Here is a 21,351-nt window from a genome sequence, read left to right as displayed (position 1 = left end):
ATATTTATTTTATTTATTTATTTTTTTTTTAATGCAACATCCCAACTTTTTCCTTTTTAACTTTTCTGTGTTTCATTGTTCTGCATTTAACGTTGAGTATTTGCGCTGAAAAAGAGCTGTAATAAATGTCAAAGTATACGTATATGTTTTGTGAACAAGGTTTAAACATAAAGCTCAGCAGATATGATGTGTCAGTATGAAGAGTCTATCAACAGATCTCCTCTCCAGCGGCCTGCTGATGTAAAGAGCTTTGTATTTCAGGTGGTAGCACTTCAGACGAGATGGGAAGAGAGTTATAGCTTTTAGTTAAGAGACTGAATCGAGAGACAATAGAGGGATAAAAAGAGAGACGTAGTCACTTCTTGTCAATGAGTCATTCCTGGAAGGTACAAACATTTTTCTAAAATGGCAAACAAAATGAGAAAACATTTATAAGTTTCCAGTATCAACATCAAAAGGACATTTAATGAGATGGATTTCCTGCTGAGGATAGAACTGGGACAAAAAAGGGTGAGAATAAGTCCAGCAGAGACAGCTTGTGGACAGATAAGAAAGTGATATAAAATGATACAGCTAGAATCAAAGCACAACATCATAGCCTTACTATTGTACAATGTGCAGTAGTAAGGGTTGATAAGTTACAGGACGAGACAAGGGGAGAACAACAGACAGAGACAGGGTCTCATAATGGAAATTAGGCCGACCCTTTAAGATTTTATGGTCTGTAACAATTATTACACTGCAAAATGTTTGTCTCCTGGTGATGAAAACAAGTTTTCATTTTTCTCACTTCTTGTCCTTTGCAATGAATGAGTGGTATGTTTTATTTATTGCTAATTTTAAGTATATATTTTCTTTACACCTGACCCTTTACAAAAGACAACTGAGTTCGGTCATAGACAACCATAGGTTGTAGAAGGACGATGCTGGAGGCAGATTCAGGATCAAAACACAAGTAATATAACACTACATAAGCAGAAGTAAAAAGAAGGATCTAACGTATCTAAGGAAACTAATGTACATGTAAAGGGAGAGGTAAATGACAACAGGTGTGCTGATTACTAATTGGAGACAAATGAGCTGGGGGCAGGAATCACTAAAGACATCTAAAGGCATGACTAACATAACTGAGTGATAAAACCTACTTAAAAGAAAAAAATGATAATATTTTTTTTTTCTTTCAGCTGTTCCCTCTTGACTCTGGAGGCGAGTCATTGTCCTTCTCACTCTGTCCTCTGCATCCTCTGTCCTCACTCCAACTACCTCCATGTCCTCTCTAACTGCATCCATATAACTCCTCTTTTTTTCCCCTGGCAGCTGCATTTCTAACATCTTTCTACCAATATACCCACTGTCCCTCCTCTGGACATGTCCAAACCACCTCAGTCTGTCCTCTCTAACTTTATCTCCCAGTTGTTCAACCTGTGCTGTACCTCTGATGATCTCATTCCTAATCTTATCCATCCTTGTCACTCCTAAGGAGAACTTCAACATCTTCAACTCTGCTAGCTCCAATTCTTTCTCTTAAGAAACATGAGAATGCAAAACAAAAAATGAAATTCAAAACACAAAAAGTAAGACAGACACCCAAAATCACGACCAATCCATGGCCCATCCCAAGAACATTTGTTGGTCAGTGACCTGCACACAAGTTGGAACAGACTTTAACCACAACAGTGACATTTCTAATTCTAACGTGTACTTTTTCAGGCATCTTCTATTTTTCTTCTGTTAAACAGCTGTTTTGCAGATACGCAGCTGATTTGCAACACTCAGTGTACGTCACCATGTGTTGTGACTACTTTCAATCTGGACTAGAATTAATGTTTTCAGCTATTTGAATTCCAGTAGCCCCATCACATTTTTTTTTCTCTTGTCGTTCAAATTCTTTTGCTCGTCCATTTAATTCTGTTTCCAACCTTCCAACTTCAAGGACAGAAAGTGCACTAAATAACATCTTCACCCACAGCCAGAAACTGTTGAAACAAGAAAATGATATTCGCTTCACATGGCAGCAGCTTTTAAAAGCTGAAGCACTTGTGTGTGTTGACCAAAAGTCAAGAACAATTGGAAATGTGTCTCTGAGGTAAGAACTTGACTTTTTCAAGGACACATCTTGAAAAGAAGTTGCTTTCTTTACTAGCGACATATTTTCAACACAAAACTTAAGGAACTAACTGGATTTGACAAGAAAAAGGAAAACTTACAGAAACACGAGGGAATGGAGCCCAAGAAAGGTCTCATGGGATAAGCTGTTGAGTGGATTATGATCCAACATCCTGGAAGAGAAGATCATCTCTTCAGTAACACAGCATCTGTTCAAGTATAAATCAGCTATTGGGAAAACAACTGAGAAGATCAAGTCCATAATTTAGGTTGAGCTTAAAAAGAATATTAAACTTTTTTTAAACGCAGAACAAAAATATTAACATCGTTAACCCAACCCTTCATGAGATGGCTCCTGATTCATGGTTCTTTGCTGGAACATTTTGATCAAATGCAGATTCAAGGGAGGAATAAATATTTATTTATGCAGCTGGACACAATTTATGGCTAAGAACAGTTCCTATCCAGTTCTCTATAGGAGGCATTTGTTGTCCTGAGGAGACCTAAACCACAAACATATAAGGAAATCCCAGCTGTAGACCATGATGACCATGTTAATGCTAAAAATAGAATTTTCTCAAACTTCAAGAGAATTAAAAACAGATTACATACTGTACTGTGAAGAAAACAGAATAAACTATTTTGCTTTTAAATGTGTCCCTCCAGCTACAATCACACATTTACCATTTACATGTGTGTCAATATTTGAGCAGAAAAACAACTTCTTCCTTCTTCTTCTTCTTCTTTTGGCTTTTCCCTCTTCAGGGATCACCACAGCGAGTCATCCTCCTCCATCTCATTCTGTCCTCTGCATCCTCTGTCCTCAATACAACTACCTCCATGTCCTCTCTAACTGCATCCATATATCTCCTCTTTGTCTTTTCCATTGCAGCTGCATTTCTAACATCCTTCTACCAATATATCCACTGTCCCTCCTCTGGACATGTCCAAACCATCTCAGTCTGGTCTCTATCTCCCAGTTGTTCAACCTGTGCTGTACCTCTGATGATCTCATTCCTAATCTTATCCATCTTTGTCACTCCTAAGGAGAACCTCAACATCTTCATTTCTGACACTTCCAGTTCTTTCTCCTGTCTTTTTGTCAATGCCACTTTCTCCAGCCCATACAACATAGCTGGTCTCTCCACTGTCTTGTAAACTTTTCCTTTGACCTTTGCAGACACCCCTTTGTTGCAAATCACTCCTGAAACTTTTCTCCATCCACTCCATCCTGCCTGGACTCTCTTTTTAACCTCTTTACCACACTCCCCATTTTTCTGGACAGTGGACTCCAAGTACTTGAAGTCCTGCACCTTTGTGACCTCTGCTCCTTGTAGCCTCACTGTTCCACTGGCCTCCCTCTCATTCACCCTCATGTGCTCTGTCTTCTAGGGTTGACTTTTCATTCATCTTCTTTCAAGTGCTTATTTCTACCTCTCTAGGTTCTCTTCCACCTGTTCCCAGTTCTCACCACAGATATCAAAGTCATCTGCAAACATCAAAATCATCATCAACATAGATAAATATTAGTTTATGTGTGGGTTACTTACAGCCACTCTAACTGTTTCAGATCCCGGAACACACCAGAACTAAGGGAGACTATTACATTTTCACTGAGAAACCTGAGAAGGAGAAAACCACAGACAAAACAAATATAACTAAACTATTAGTCAACCTGTGCAGTGAACAAAGTGGTAAACAAAAATAATTTGTAAAATGATTAAATGCAATGTTTATAAAAGTTGATTTGCCCACAATGCTTCTAACAAACTCCAGTTCCTCAGTTTCAGGGAATATGAGCTTCAAAACCTTCAACTTGGGCAGAAGGCTGTGGAGCATTAAGGCCACATCAACGTTTAAAAACAGGTTTTACCTTGAGGCAGTAAGATTGGGCAACTCAGCTTCTTGAGCCTCAGAAACAGAAACAATTTGACACCTTTAGCTGCTATTGATGTCATTTAATTTTAGAATTTAAAAAATAAAATGTATGTGTATGTGCAAATTTGAACTACATAGATTTTTTGTGGTTGTTTTGGGGAATTTAATGTATGCCACATGTCCTGGGGTTATTTTCATTTTTATGTTTTTGCATAAAATGACAATTAATTTGAGTTGAAGAATTGTTTGTGCTCATGAGAGTAAAAATTACTCAGTGCAGCAAGAACCTGCAAAAATCTCACAAGTTTAATTTATTTATTGAACTAATTTAGGGTTTTTGAATGTAATTTTGTGTAGTTTGTTCCTCTCTTCTTGACTGGCCTCTGCTGACATTGTGCAGGTGGTTGGGAGTAATTGCCTTCTCTCTTAAAGTCTGGTTCCTAATTGTGGGAACTATCTCAAATTGGCACACAAAACTGTGTAGCCAAATCAAAGCAGAATAATAACTGGAGAAAGATGTCATTAGATCAAAATTAAGTTTCTCCTTGTAAACAAACAACCCATTGCCACTTAGTTAAATGATAAAACTAATCACATCTTAAGCTGATGTGTTTTAAACCTACTAAATTATTTTAAAAGTTTGCCCACGTGGAGCTTTAGAACAGCCTTTTTAAGTCTTCATTAGAGATTATTGCTGTGTAATGACAGGACCAGAATACTTACAACTTTTTCAAACTGAACAGACCACTGAAGGCATGTTTAGAGATGAACTGGAGGCTGTTGTTCTGGAGAAACCTGAAAACAAAAAGAAAATGTTTTATCTGAAATTGTAATGACCCCACATCTGAAAAAAAGCACAACAGGAGTATAATGTGAAACTAAAGCAATGTTGTAACAGTAATTATAGTGTCAATTTTACTGACTTTTTAATCTTTTTTTTATTTATGTATTGATGACAACCATCACTTTAAATGAAGTTGTTGCTGTTATTCAACACTTATGCAGGAAGTAATTTAACAGTACCTGGCTTCAGTTGTTGAGATAAAAGTGTAAAAATATGCAGTGTTTCATATAGAACACCTATTACAGCTGATTCTTTTAACAATACATTTTGTGATGCAATTGGGATGTTTTTTAGGTTTGTTTTTGATTTGTCCATAACCCTTTATGTATATGGAGTTAGGTAGAACAAGTGAGGCTTCAGAAACAGAAAATTCATGAAGATAATGAACAATGTTCAGTCAGGTCCTCTGGATGGTTTCTTTTTTGGTTGAAACATTTCGTCCTTCATCCAAAGAACTTCAGCAGTCCGAGGAGCCACAACAAACTCAGTCCCACAAGCAGCACACTCTTCATCCTTTGGATGAAGGACAAACCATTTCAACAAGAACAAAAAAAAAAGAAACCATCCAGAGGACCTGACTTAACTTTGTTGGATTTTTTACCTGGATTATTGAGCATGAACCTTGCTGTTCAAGAAGATATATTTCATTATCTGTGAAAGTGCCACGTAAATGCTAAATGACCTTGCTTAAGTTTGCTAAAGAAGCTAAAGCCAAATTAGTAATGTTAAAAAAATGGTAATGTTACAATAGTCACGTAAAAGGGGTAAAAATGTAGAATGGTTGCAAAAAGTTGAAAAGAGAACAACTATACATATTTTTTTTTTTTTTTTCATTTAGCCTTTATTTATCCAGGTTAGTCTCATTGAGCCACGAGAACTCATTTTCAAGAGAGACCTGTTTTTTAGGGAGCACATGGTGGGGGTTAAGGACCTTGCTCATGGGCCCAGAGTGGGGCGAATGAGGGTGGGGGCAAGTGTGGGTGTTTCATCTACCCCACCCACAATTTTTGATGTTGTCGGGGCCGGGGCGTGAACCGGCGATCTTCGGATCACAAGCCCACCTCTCTAACCTCTGCGCCACCACTCCCCATATAAGCTTAAAGAGGGAGAAAGATAGTTAAAAGCTAAAAGGAACATAATGTTAACTAAAACTTGTAGGAGAAGAATGATAGCCAAAAGTAGCAAAACACTAATCAAAAGCTAAATCCATCCATCCATTAACTTTACCCACTTCTTCCTTTTTGGGCTGCGGGGTCACTGGTGCCCATATCCACCTATCTCTGTGCAAGAGGCGGGGTACACCCTGGATGTGTCGCAAGTCCATGACAGGGCCACATAGAGACAAACGAGACAAACAACCATTCACTCTCTCACTCACATCTAGGGACAATTTAGAGTTACCAATCAGTCTAACATGCATGTTGTTGGTCTGTGGGAGGAAACCGGAGTATCTGGAGAAAACCCATGCATGCACGGAGAGAACATGCAAACTCCACCCAGAAAGGCCCCCAGCTAGGATTTGATCTGATGATCCGTTGAGACAACAGCTCTACCAGCTTACCAACCATGCCACCCTACAGAAAAACGTCAAACAGAAAAACAATAGGGTGAACGTTGGCTCAACATTCACACTATTAAAGTTGGGAAGTGAACAACTGTGTCTTCTTCCTTCCAGAGTCATTAACCCTAAAGCTAAATAGCTATTGCAGCTCTTCAACTCTCTACCTTGCTTCACCATTTTACCTGATAACTGAAATAAACAACACATTACAGCATGTTATTCAATCAAATGCATCGCAAACATATGAATCCTGTTTAATTGAGGATGATGGTGTTATAAGAGAAGCACATTAAATGATGGAACAACAACAAGCCTTCATAAATTTTTATATGCTTTAAGATTTTATTTTACGTCATCACTTAATTGATGATGCACTCTAGTCTGTGTCGTTAAAAACAATAAAATGTTGCCGGGAGTCAATTTAAAGCAGCAAGAAAAGTTCAGCTGGGTCAGTAAAACTTGTGCACTAAACAAAACTGTATTAATCTCCTCAGTTTTGTCTATAAATAAATTCTTGATTTACTTTTGCGCTTTATTAATTGTTAGTTTATGTTTGCTGCACGTTCCTTTTTATTATTTAAATGGTCCTGCCAAAAAGACAAAGGTTTAGAGAGTTACTATGTGGCAAATAAATAGGTTGTTTAAATGAAATAATAAAGCAGAGGAAAAATAGTTAATAGATTTATTCATTTCATTAGTCATCCAAACATAAGTGCAAACAATAATATTTGATGTTATTTTAATTACAAAAAGCATAATTTCTTGAGTTTTGCTGCTGATCTTTATGGGGTCTTGCTTTCTCAGAATTATGGTTTTGAGACTCTTTTGGGTTTTATATACAAACTCATTAATGTGTACATACATTTCCATAATAATGAAGGCATCAGTGTGTTTAAGTTGTAACAAAAAAGTCAATTAACAACTGTCAATCTGCGATATCACCATTTAACCTTGTCACATTATTAATCGGAAATCTGGCGCTGCCGTCATATAACCAATAAAACCTAATTAAAAGATACAGCAATGAAATAAACCAAGACAGTTAATAAATGGAGATAAAGTAATCTATATAAAACATAAATGTCTCACTGCTAAAAATATTTTGATCTTGCACACATTATCACTTTCAATTAAATTCTGCTGCAAAGTCTTCTGTGAGCAATGGAGCAGAAGAACAGCAACACATTTATCACCATCATAAAACTGAATATGCGGCAACACATTAAAACACAGAAATTAGGACTTGGTTTGGTTTTAAGATGAAGTTTAAGACCCACTGAAGTCATCAAACAGGGTGAGGAAAAAGGGAAGCTTGCTGGTTCACTACTCAACGTTTGTTTCGCCTTTCATGGGGTCTTTGAATCTTAAAGCAATATTCATTATTCGATGTGACTTCAGACTTTTTTGTATGTGTGTGTGTGTGTGTGTGTGTGTGTGTGTGTGTGTGTGTGAACCTTAAAGTAAATTAGGTTGTTTTTAATCTAAAAAAAACCATGTTCATAATAAACAGAGCTCCTTGTGAATAATTAAAAAAATAAATCTATGAGAGTGAACTGCCACTGTAAACAGAGACACCGTCAGCACAAAGCGCTTCTTCTAACAGAAAAGAACAGACAATATTTTACCTCAAGGACAGAATCGAGTGTTCTGCTGAGCCAGGATGACAAACATCAGGGCTATTCAACAAAACTGCTCAGGGGGCCACAGTTTCTGAAAGCCAGTAGCTCAGGGGCTGGACATCCAGAGATTAAAGGAATTATGTAAATAAAATAAGTTTTAGCATCTGTTACCTTTTAAATGTGTTTAATTTATTTCACTGAATCATAAATGCAATAAACAGAACCCAAAACCCAGACCCCCCCCCCCCCCAAAAAAAGTATTATTATTATTTTTTATGAAGTCATTGGTGGGCCGGATTGCACCTGTGGACCGGAAATGGCCTGTGGGTCGCCAGTTGAATAGCTCTGACATACATGTATCTGTGTTCCCATTATTATCAAATGAGCATGTTTCCCCTTATCTTTATATGTAACATTTAAAAACAAAATATTTGTGCCTTGAACTATTAAAACTCCAAGTTTATGCAGAGCTGTGATCCCTGCAGGAGAATGGTTCAGCAGCAGAGAGGGTTCACGTCTCAGAATCAAAGCCCAAAGAAGGCAAAGATTGGAAAAAATAAACAAATGAATTAAAATATGAAGTTGTTTCTGACTGATCATTGTACATGTTGGGATTGGTATAAAACTTTTTTGTTGTTTTGTTTGTGGTTTTCCTTATTTCTTTTCAGCATTTTATGACTGTTTTTTTCTTCGTCTTTCGGCTGCTCCCTTCTTCAGGGGTCGCCACAGCGAACTAACTTGCATGAAGACTTGGCAATTGTTTTTATGCTGGATACCCTTCCTGACACAACCACAGACCACCAGGCTACTATAGCATAGCCCATTGTGTGGAGCAGAGAGCTGTCATCTAGGGCACTTGGAGGAGCAGATGGTGGGGGTTAAGGGCCTGGCTCAAAGGCCCAGACTGGGACAAATGAGGGTGAAGGTAGGCGTTTCACCTTTCCCACCCACATTTTGATGCTGTTGCTACAAGGAGTTGAACCAACAACCTTCTGATCACAGGCCCACCTTCTCTAACCTCTGCACTGCCACTCCATCCAGTATTTTATGTCTGATAAAACAGCTTTTTTTAATCCGTGTTTTAGTTTTTGTTTCTGTTTACCTTGATGCATGCTCTTCTCTTCCATCTGGCTCTAATTAATTTATCATACCACCTGCTTTGTTTAGTAGTTATTTTCTTTTCTGGGTAAAAGCAGTCCCTGACTCCCTCTGTTCAGTCAGATCATCATTGTTGTGTGACAAGCGTATTTATGGTTCTCGTCTTTTGGGTTTTTACTATTCTATCTCCTGGTGGTTGCATCACATTATTTTGTTTTTTGGCTACAACTTTACCCATCTGCCTGCTCATGTGCATGAATTTCAGTCCTTTAAAAAGCAAATCTGATGTTGACTTATGCATTTAAAATGGGATGTTGATCTTATTAAAGCACAGCAGCATCTGTACTGTAATTTAAAGTAATGGCGATTAAAGAAAATCTTAATTAATAAACACAGTGTGTGAATATATTTGTAAATTAAAGTAGCTTTGTTGAAAATGTTTTCATATTCATACAATAAATATGAGCACAGAGAATAGGAGAAATGCAAAGAGCTTGGATAAAATAGGATGCAAAATACTGTATGCAACAGCTTTATGGGTGCACATGACCCAATCTCCAAACATTTAAAAACTTTTTTCTTTTATAGGTAATAAATTATAGGTCTAGCAATTATTTAAAGAATTGTAGCCTTTTTAATCTTCTTCTCCTTTTGGCTTTTCCCTCTTCAGGGGTCGCCACAGCGAGTCATCCTCCTCCATCCCTCTGTCCTCTGCATCCTCTGTCCTCACTCCAACTACCTCCATGTCCTCTCTAACTGCATCCATACATCTCCTCTGTCTTTTTCCTGGCAGCTGCATTTCTAAATCCTTCTACCAATATACCCACTGTCCCTCCTCTGGACATGTCCAAACCATCTCAGTCTGGCCTCTCTATCTCCCAGTTGTTCAATATGTGCTGTACCTGTGATGATCTCATTCCTAATCTTATCCATCCTTGTCACTCCTAAGGAGAACCTCAACATCTTCATTTATGCTACTTCCAGTTCTTTCTCCTGTCTTTTTGTCAATACCACTGTCTCCAGACCATATAACATAACTGGTCTCTCCACTGTCTTCTAAACTTTTCCTTTGACCTTTGCTGACACCCATTTTTTGCAAATCACTCCTGAAACTTTTCTCCATCCTTTCTGTCCTGCCTGGACTCTGTTTACCACAATCCCTATTTTCCTGGCAGTTGACCCCAAGTACTTGAAGTCCTGCACCTTTGTGACCTCTGCTCCTTGTAGTCTCACTGTTCCACTGGCCTCCCTCTCATTCACACACATGGACTCTGTCTTAATACGGCTGACTTTCATTTCTCTTCTTTCAGGTGCATACCTCCACCTCTCTAAGTTCCCTTCCACCTTTTCCCTGTTCTCACCATAGATTACAATGTCATCTGCAAATATCATAGTCCACGGGGATTCCTGCCTGACCTCATCAGTTAGTTGGTTCATCATCAGAGCAAACAAGAAGGGGCTCAGAGCCAATCCTTGAAGCAATCCCACCTCCACCTAGCAGCTATCTGTTACTCCTACAGCACATCTTACCACTGTCTTGCTGTCCTCATACATGTCCTGCAGCAGTCTAACATACTTCTCTGACACTCCAGATTTCCTCATGCAATACCACATCTCCTCCCTCGGCACCCCGTCATATGCTTTTTCTAAATCCACAAAGACACAATGGAGTTCTTTCTGATCCTCTCTGTACTTATCCATCAGCATCCTCAAAAAAAGATGGCATCTATGGTGCTCTTTCTTGGCATGAAACCATACTGCTGCTCACAGTCACCTCTAGTCTAAGACTAGTTTCCACAACACTCTTCCATATCTTCACTCTGCAAAAACTCTGTACATCACCCTTTTTCTTAAAAATGGACATCAGCACAATTCTTCTCCATTCCTCAAACATTTTTCACCCTCAAATATGCCATTGAATATTTGAGTCAAAAACCTCACTGCCAACTCTCCAAGAAATTTCCAAACCTTTACTAGTATGTCATCAGGTCAAACTGCCTTCCCCTTGTTCATTCTTTTCAAAGCTTTCTGGACTTCACCCTCACTAATCTTTCCCATGTACAGATCCACAGTTTCTATGACATCTACTCTTCTTTCTCTTTCATTCTCTTCATTCATTAGCTCCTCAAAGTACTCCTTCCATCTTGCCATCACACTCTTCTCACTTGTTAGAACATTATCTTTCCCATCTTTAACAAGCCTAGCCTGCTACACATCCTTTCCAGCCTGATCCCTCTGTCAATCAGTACAACTCCTTCTCACTCTCTTTAGTGTCTATACTTCCATACAAATTATCATCTGCTTTGCCTTTGGTACCTCTCTCTTTGCTCTATGTTGCATCTCCTTATATTCCTGTCTCCTCTCTTCAGTCCTCTCACTGTCATATTTCTTCTTGGCTAACCTCTTTCTTTGATCAGCTTCCTGCGCTTCACTCCACCACCAGGTTTCCTTATCATCCATTCTCTGTCCAGATGACACACCTAGTACCTTCCTACCTGTCGCTCTAAGTACTGTTGTTGTAGTAGCCCAGTCATTTGGAAGCTCTTTCTTACAACCCAGAGCCTTTAACAGCTCCTCTCTGAATTTCTCACAACATTATTCCTTCTTAAGCTTCCATCATTTGGTCTTCTTCTCTGATTTCACTATTTTTCTCTCCTTCTCAACAGTCATTCTACAAACAAACATCTGATACTGTCTGGCCACGCTCTCCCCTGCCACATCCTTACAGTCTCCAATCTCCCTCAGGTTTCCTCTTCTACACAGGATGCAGTCGACCTATGTACTCCTTCCTCCACTCTTCTAGGTCACTCTATATTCATCTCTCTTTTGGAAATAGGTGTTGATTACAGTCATTTCCATTCTCTTGGCAAAATCTACCACCATCTGTCCTTCCTGGTTTCTTTCTTTGACACCAAACTTACCCATCACTTCTTCATCCCCTCTGTTTCCTTCACCAACATGTCCATTCAGGTCTGCTCCAATCAGCACTCTTTCCTCCTTGGGAATACTCTATATAACTTCTTCCAGATCCTTCCAAATTTATCTTTCTCTTTCACATCACATCCAAACTGTGGAGCATAACCACTGACAACATTTAACATTAGACCTTCTACTTCTACCATCAGACACAACACTCTACCTGACACTCTTTTCACCTCTACTACATTCTTTGTCAACTCCTCCTTCAGGACCACCCCTACTCCTTTTCTCTTTCTATCCACACCATGGTTAAACAGTTTAAAACCTGCTTCAATGCTGCGAGCCTCGCTGTCCTTTCACTTGGACACATAAAACATCTATCTTCCTTCTCTGCATTATGTCAGCCAGCTCTCTACCTTTGCCTGTCATTGTCCCCTCATTTAGAGTTGCCACCCTCAGTCCTACATTCTTCATTTTCCTCTTCCCTCTCTGTCTCCTGATACGTTTCCCTCCTTGTGGTCTTCAACCAATTTTTAATCAAATCTCAAAAATAACATTATGCACAATCAAATATGATATCACAAGACATCACACTAGGATCATGTGTTGTGAATGACACTCAGTTACTGCCACAACAAGTTTTAGCACAATATCTGTGTAACTGATTGAATTACAGTTAATTTGATGTCATTTTAAGGTCAGATGTTGGAAATCTGTCTTGATTTGGGGTAGGTCCTAAAATTAACCAGTTACAGATGTAAACCCAATGATATGCTTTTGCTAGTTTCTTTAAAATATGTCCTGTGATTTGCGAGATATTTTGCTAACAGACACAAACATACACACACAGAGAGGCACATGCAAATATATTAACTTTTGCCTTTCACTTTTCAGACAGGACATAAAAAAAATAAATGTGAACTGTATATGAATTTATATTATTTTACCCATTTTTATAACATTGAGTGACAACGAATTTCACGTTGAAATAAACTTTGAACTGATTTGGAAATTGGAAAGTCCTGCATGTTCTGAGGGTCAGGGAAAAACTATAAGCATATATGTGAGTTAACGTATTGACTAACATCTCTTTCTTGATTTTGTCTTTTTCATTTTCTTTCTTTGTAAATATTATCTTTCTGTTTTCTAAACTTTACTTCCAATAAATCTCAGATTCTGAAACAACAGAGCCAGTTGTGCCCTCTGGCCGTGCAAATAAAAACCAAACAAAAGATTCAGTCGCAGGCCACTGCTACAGGTGGACAGACGAAATACTCACAGTTTCTCTAGCGCAGAATACTCCGAGAACACAAAGTCAGGCAAAACCTGGATCTTGTTGCTCTTCAGCGACCTGTAACACATCCAGAAAAATGACAAAGTTGGAAAATACTGAACACAAAGAGACACCTAACGTACAGAGAAAAAAACATAAAAGGTCTAAAGCTTAATGTGAAAGTCATTCCACAAAAACAGCACCAGCATTTTATAGAAAGTGGCTTTAAAAAATCCTTCATGTCACATGAGGAGAGGAACATTCTGTCAGAAGCTGATCAAGTTACTTTGACTGGATTATTATAATGCCATGACTAAAACTTCTGCACACTTGAGTGTGCACACAGATTGACCCCGGACTTCTTAAAAGGAAGCAAAACTAAGTATCGACCTCACACAGACCAGAATCTCTTATTAGACTAATTGCCGTAGATTTATGTGTATTAGACTGCAGTTTCCACAATCAGAACAAAACTTGGAATGAAAAATATGTTTCAAAAGGGGCCAAAGTCTAAATTAAATATTCAGGACGAGTGTGAAACTAACAATAATCAACTTACAAGTGGGGAATAAGTCCACAATATGGACTTAAGATTCAAGACAGAAAATAAAACACACCCAGCCAGCAGCTGTTTGACCTGCTCCCATCTGGATGGAAGTATTAAATCCTGCTCAAATAGACCGATAAACTATTTCTCCCAGAGCTAAAATCAGTCAACCCTCTCTAAAACCTATAGCGGTTTCAGAATAAAAAAATGAATTAGCATATATACTTTTGTATATGTGTACTTCACATACTGTAAAATACGGGTTTCATATCATAACCATTTATGTAATCAAAGTGTTATCCTCCATTACCCAATTTATTTGTCAGTTCCTCTTAATGTGCATGTTTTTTACTGTACTTTTCTTTTAGTTGCCCTAAACAAGACCACTTTTCTCTAAAAGGCCACACATGGAACTTGGATCATTGCAGAGGGTTAGACCAATGAGTTAAACCCCATCCATCGATTATCTTTCCCCACTTCTTCCTTTTCGGGTCGTGGGGGTCAATGGTTTCCAGTGGTGGGATGTAACAATGTACAAGTACTTTGTTACTGTACTTAAGTACATTTTTCATGTATCTATACTTTACTTAATAGAGTTAAACATGGGTACTTTCAACTTTTACTGCACTACATTTTACATGAAGTATCTGTATTTTCTACTACACTACAAACCGGATTCCAAAAAAGTTGGGACACTAAACAAATTGTGAATAAAAACTGAATGCAATGATATGGAGGTGCCAACATCTAATATTTTATTCAGAATAGAACACAAATCACAGGTCAAAAGTTTAAACTGAGAGAATGTATCATTTTAAGGGAAAAAACTGTTGTTTCCAAATTTCATGGCGTCAACAAATCCCAAAAAAGTTGGGACAAGTCCATTTTTACCACTGTGTGGCATCCCCCCTTCTTCTTACAACACTCAACAGACATCTGGGGACAGAGGAGACCAGTTTCTCAAGTTTAGAAATAGGAATGCTCTCCCATTCATGTCTAATACAGGCCTCTAACTGTTCAATCATCTTGGGCCTTCTTTGTCACACCTTCCTCTTTATGATGTGCCAAATGTTCTCTGTAGGTGAAAGATCTGGACTGCAGGCTGGCCATTTCAGTACCCGGATCCTTCTCCTACGTAGCCATGATGTTGTGATTGCTACAGAATGTGGTCTGGCATTATCGTGTTGAAAAATGCAGGGTCTTCCCTGAAAGAAATGACGTCTAGATGGGAGCATATGTTGTTCTAGAACCTGAACATAGTTCTCTGCATTAATGGTGCCTTTCCAGACATGCAAGCTGCCCATGCCACAAGCGCTCATGCATCCCCATACCATCAGTGATGCAGGCTTCTGAACGGAGCGTTGATAACAACTTGGGCTATCCTTGTCCTCTCTGGTCCGGATGACATGGCGTCCCAGTGTTCCATAAAGAACTTCAAATCGTGACTCATCTGACCACAGAACAGTCTTCCATTTTGCCACACTCCATTTTAAATAACCCCTGGCCCAGTGCAAACGTCTGAGCTTCTGGAGCTTGCTTAGAAATGGCTTCCTCTTTGCACTGTAAAGTTTCAGCAGGCAACGACGGATGGCACGGTGGATTGTGTTCACTGACAATGCTTTCTGGAAGTATTCCTGAGCTCATTCTGTTATTTCCTTGACAGTGGCATTCCTGTTTGAGGTGCAGTGACGTTTAAGGGCCCGGAGATCACGAGCATCCAGTAGACTTTTACGGCCTTGACCCTTACGCACAGCGATTGTTCCAGATTCTCTGAATCTTTTGATGATGTTATGCACGGTTGATGATAACTTAAAAGTCTTTGCTATTTTACGCTGGGTAACACCATTCTGGTATTGCTGCACTATCTTTCTGTGCAACAATGGTGGAATTGGTGATACTCTTACCATCTTGGCTTCTGAGAGACACTGACACTCTGAGAAGCTCTTTTTATACCCAATCATGTTGTCAACTGACCTAATTAGTGTTAATTGGTCTTCCAGCTGTTCGTTATATGCTCAATTTCCTTTTTCCAGCCACTTATTGCTACTTGTCCCAACTTTTTGGGGATTTGTTGACACTGAAATTTTGAATCAACATATTTTTCCTTTAAAATGTTACATTTACTCAGATTAAACTTTTGATCTGTCATCTATGTTATATTACGAATAAAATTTTGACATTTGACAACTCCACATCATTGCATTCAGTTTTTATTCACAATTTGTTTAGTGTCCCAACTTTTTTGGAATCCGGTTTGTACATTTCTATAATGTGTTGTGTTACAAGTTACATTCACGTTGCGTTTTTTAATTAATTTATTTGTTCATTAGTTTGAAAGTAACCAATGGCGAGAGGGGAGTTGGTCCATTGAATCACTGCAAAGTGGGCAGGTAACGTTTCAAGAAGAGCTGGGCCAATGACATACATTCTAGTATATATGTCGTTGAGCTGGGCTCACACACAGCACTGCTAACACACCCAAAATGGATTCCACTGTGGCGGGTCAGACAGAAGATACATCTTCAGCACAGCAGGACAGATTTTATGTCCTAAAAGAGCCAGACTGGACTCAAAAAACTTTGAAAACCAACTTCTCTGAACTTGAACAAGAAATTCTTGCTGCAATATTAAAATGTGTCAGTTCATGGGATGTTAGGAGACAAGAGATGTCTCCAAATGTCTCGACACTCAGGTCCAAGTTTTGAAAACGGTGTCAGGAAGTTAAAATATTGTTCACTATTGACCCATTACAAGGTTCAATAGACAATATTTTAACTAGAGCTGATGACAAACTGGAGTTGAACTGATCAGTGCCTGTTCCTTTGTCAGTTGTGTCTAATGCTCCTTTGTTCAGGCAGACAACTTTTGCTTAAATGTGTTTACTGCAGTTAAAAGGACACATTTGTTTGCTTTGTGTTAAATTAAAACTTTCAAAGGTATAACCATTCCTCTCTTATTTTGCTTAATGGCATTTAACTCTGCATGTCATCCCTGAAATTCTGACACACAGAATCACAAGTCCAAGTGTGAACTGTGTCACAGAGTAAACACAATAAAACATGTATTATCTGCAGGATTGTTCATTAAAATGAAACAACACTATTAATGTATTACAGAAAATATGCATATGGTAGGTACACTTAAAGATATTGTAGACCATTGTATTAGGTAATACATTCAGCAAGTACTTTTACTTTCAATACTTAGTATTTTTCTACTACTGGAAGAGGTTTGAGAATCTGGCACTGAATGAGGGTGAACATGGAGCTTAAGAAGGGAGGTGAGCAGGTGCGCTGGATGCCGCTGATTGCAGTGGCAGGGCAGAGGAGGCGTGGTGCAGAGTGACATGAGCTGAATGAGTGACATGAGCTGAATGAGTGACATGAGCTGAAAACACTTGGCAGGGAAAAACAAAACATGAAACACGACCGGCTGAGGTAGAAAAGGGAGCAAAAATGTGACAACATTAGGAGATTCAAAGCCAGAAAGACAAGGAAAAAATTAGGAAAGCACAGGGAAGTTGAGAATGAGGAGAAAAAATTTAAAGAAGGGAAATAACAAGTTCAAATAATTTATAACCTATGAATGCAGTTAGCATACTGTTCTTTTTTTCCAGACTGAGGAATCATACATCCTTACATCTGAAGCAGCAAGCAGAACAAACTGAAAGTTAGTGTTAAATTATTTCAATATGATAAATTTGTTCAACAAATATAAGTAGTAGCAGTAACAATGTTGTTTAAAAGGTGTTCATTTGCAATAAAAAATTATAATACTATAAAGACTATATCAGCATGACTGAAAACAGAGCTTCATTGATCATAAAGTTTTATAGGACTTATTAGAAAACCTAAAGATACAGAGAGGCACCTAGTTTCCTTCAAGTTATTTACTCAAACAGCCTATATAGGTCCTATTGTGACCTTGTGATACTGTGTAAAGACCATTCCTCACTTCTGTAAAACATAAAGAGAAAGCAGTCAATTTTCAGTCCATTTTTCATTTAGTTTTCTTTTGTATGTTCAATTTTTTTTGTCTCTTCTAGTCTGTGTGTGTGTGGGGGGGGGGGGGGTGCATGTGCACATGCATGTGTGAGTAAAAAGACCTTTTTAGGAAGGTAACCTGCATGAAATTGTGAATTAGCAATGCAGGTGTAATTTAAAAAGCTGAGACAAGTAGGTCATAAAATAACAAGATGAGTCAGCTGGAAAATTACACCAGGTTTTGTTTCAAAATAAATTCATATTAGGCTGCGGAGTGACTGAAGTGAAACAAGATAGTAAAAGAGAAATGGAGGCACAAATGACAGTAGTCATAAATACACCACATTTAGTACAAGAGGGGAAATGTTGCAAAGCCCCTTAAGAACTAAAATGGAAAAAAATGTGAGTTAAATCACATACCAAGCTTTTTAAGTATGGCTAATCCTGGTGAATGAGAACATGTAAAGGAAACGGACTACTTTGGGATTTCTTATAATATATACTGGTAGTGTTGTTGTAAATTACAAAAACATGACACGTGTTCTTGTATAACTTTAGTGATAATTCACAAACTTGAGTGACTCCAGGAGTAATAAAAAAAAAAAAGAAGCTAGTTTGAACGACTTTCAGACCGACTCAACTCAACCCAAACAATTATATATTATAATTTTTATAATTTCTTATAAGTTTTATGAAATGTTATGAATGTGTCTTGGACAATAATAAAAGCTTTTGTAACTTTTTTACAACATGCAGGAAAACAAGAAATGTAGTAGAATTCTGATCTGAGAGTGTAATTTATCTGAAGATCATTATGCAATAAACTACTATTATTTGATAAATGTGCAAAATAGTTATATTAAAAGCAATTGTAGGATTTAATGCCTAGGAAGAACAGTGTATCACCTGTCAACTTAGAAAACTAAAAACAAAACGGATTTTAGATTAAGAGCCATAACGAGCGCACAAAGTAGTTCGAAAATAAAAATAAAAAAGCTCTGAGACTTGAACCCTGAGGTACTCCATGAGTCAGTATAGTGTAATTAATTTCCTCACTTTACACAATAATTGGTAAAAACGTAAACAAAACATTTGAACTCTAAATTAATCATCTTTGATGTTTTTTGTTTTGTTTTGTTTCTTTAAATACAAACACATATACACATACATAAAGTAAGTACGTTTGTGTTCGGTCGATTATTGCTTTTTTGTGACCATGCCACTCAATGATAAATCTAAAGCCTGTTAATTTCCTGCCCCATTTGTTAAGAAATGCTTTTGTGGATTGAGAACAGAGTTGAGCAGGTAGGTTGCACTCATGAAAAACTTGCCAAATCTCCCCTGCCAATGCTACACACTTATTCTCCAACTGACTCTAGTTTTTAGCTTCTAGTACTCCAGGTGCACCTGCAAGTAAACAGTGGTAATCTCATATCTTCAGTTTGGGACCAAACACTATCCTCCAAGATGACAGCACTTACAGTGCATCCACAGAGCTTGGTAAACTCCAGAATCTTGGAGTGAAGATCATAAATTGAGCTGCCTACAGTTTTGACCTCAACCCCATTGAACACCTGTGGAATCAGCTGGAGCATGTGGTTAGAGTGACAAACAGAACCACACTGGCTGATTTGCTACGAATGCTCAACAGTCTCTTGGTTTCTTCAGACTTTAATCATACAATCCAATAAACATCACCGCACCACAAGAATAACTTGTAATAAATATGTGCACAACTCAAATGCTACACTCTGCTGCGCAACCAACAAATGCCTTTTCCTTACAAATGTGGCACCACTTAGAGGAAAATAAATAGGCTTTTCCAACCATACAAGATTTATTGCCAAGAAGCATTGTTGCATGAAAGAAATAATCAAACATAAACACAAGTTTATGAGAATATCATGGTTTAGTGTTAATTATGATATTAATGGAAGAGACTAGTACAAAGGTCTGCGACAGCATAGTTTTATTGTTGGTCTAAACCTAACTTTATGCTTCCTGAATGGTCTAGAAGAAAATGAGAAAATAAGTGGAAAGAAGCTGTAATGGTGCTCACTGTAGCCAGAAAAGTCATGTTGAATGGAGGAAATAACACATTACTGTGATCAAAGCTCTGTGTATGTGCCAGGTGGAATGACGGTCGTTTCTCAGATATTCTTTTTTATATGTATTAAATTAGTTTTAAAGATTTTTAGTTTTTTTATTAAAAAGTTTTACACATTAAAAATACTTTACAGATGGTTGTGAGTTGATTGGTATTCTACGTTTGGGTACTTTTGAGGTGGATTCAGGAACATAGACTGACATAACACACCCATCATCACAACCAGCAGAGAACATCCAATGATGGTAAAAGAATCGTTGTGCAATTTGGGAGGCACAATGTCAAGTGAGCAGCTAGATGTACGAGAACATACTTTCAGTCATCTTGATGATGAAAGTGAAATAGGTATGATTGGACTTTACAAGACAGGCATATGAGGAGCAGAAAAAGATGCTCTTTTTGAGTTGGTGCTTGTAGAAAATGGGGTCTGAAAAGTTGTGACTGAGGTGAGTGCAAAGCTTGCAGCCACCCCCTTCACTGACTGAACATTCAGAACGTAGTTGTTCAACTTATAGGCCCAATGACTCGACCACTGGCCACTGAGAAACAAATTGTGCAAGAGTGGAGCAGTACAAACAAATGACAAGGGCTAAGTCCAAAACAATGGATCTTTAAGCTTCTCCTGGAGTGAGGTCAATAAAAATACAAGGATAAAAGCTATAAATCATATTTAAATAAAAAATATTCAAAATTAAATTGTTCAGTTTTTTAAATTTATCATCAACTTCATAAAACTGACTTTCTTTAAACAATCAACATTCCATTTTACACTCAGAATATTTGTAGATTTAAAGGAGACCCGTCTTTCTTGCTTCATGACAATCAAAAAAGTGCATTATTTTCTATTAAATGCACATTTTCAGAAAAAAAAAAATCACTGACGAAAACCAGAAACCAGAAAAAGAGTAAGTACGCACAATCATCCAAGTAAATAAATCACACCAAAAAAAAAGAAAGTTAAATGTCATCTGGACAGTTTCTTTAAGAAAAAAAAAAGTCCATATGACATGACAACTTTTTGGTGATCTCAAACCAGAGTGAGCTTTTATACACATACACACACACACACGCACGCACGCACGCACGCACGCACACAAACACACACACACATATATATATACATATATATACATACATATACATATATATACATATACATATATATATATATATATATATACATATACATATACATATATACACATATATATATACACATTTATATACATATATACACATATATATACATATATACACATATATATACATATATACATATATACACATATATATACATATATACACATATATAAATACACACATATATATATACATATATATATATATATATACATACATATATACATACATACATTCATACATACATACATATACATACATTCATATATATATATA

General features: G+C 37.6%; 1 protein-coding gene across 1 annotated transcript in view; it reads right to left on the bottom strand.

Moving 5' to 3' along the window:
- rxfp2a (relaxin family peptide receptor 2a) overlaps positions 1–21,351 on the bottom strand; it is a 122,267-nt gene that overhangs the window by 48,416 nt on the left and 52,500 nt on the right. The window contains exons 5-8 of the mRNA XM_037687368.1: positions 13,305–13,376; positions 4,708–4,779; positions 3,657–3,728; positions 2,208–2,279 (exon numbers count right to left, since the gene is read on the bottom strand). Of these exons, the coding sequence (XP_037543296.1) occupies positions 2,208–2,279; positions 3,657–3,728; positions 4,708–4,779; positions 13,305–13,376 (288 nt within the window). The remainder of the gene's footprint in view (positions 1–2,207; positions 2,280–3,656; positions 3,729–4,707; positions 4,780–13,304; positions 13,377–21,351) is intronic.

The sequence above is a fragment of the Nematolebias whitei genome, chromosome 14 (genome assembly GCF_014905685.2).
Source record: "Nematolebias whitei isolate Nwh7 chromosome 14, NemWhi1, whole genome shotgun sequence".
Classification (NCBI taxonomy): domain Eukaryota; kingdom Metazoa; phylum Chordata; class Actinopteri; order Cyprinodontiformes; family Rivulidae; genus Nematolebias; species Nematolebias whitei.
The sequence above is the reverse complement of the archived record's forward strand: the minus strand, read 5'-3'. Positions and strand labels throughout refer to the sequence as shown.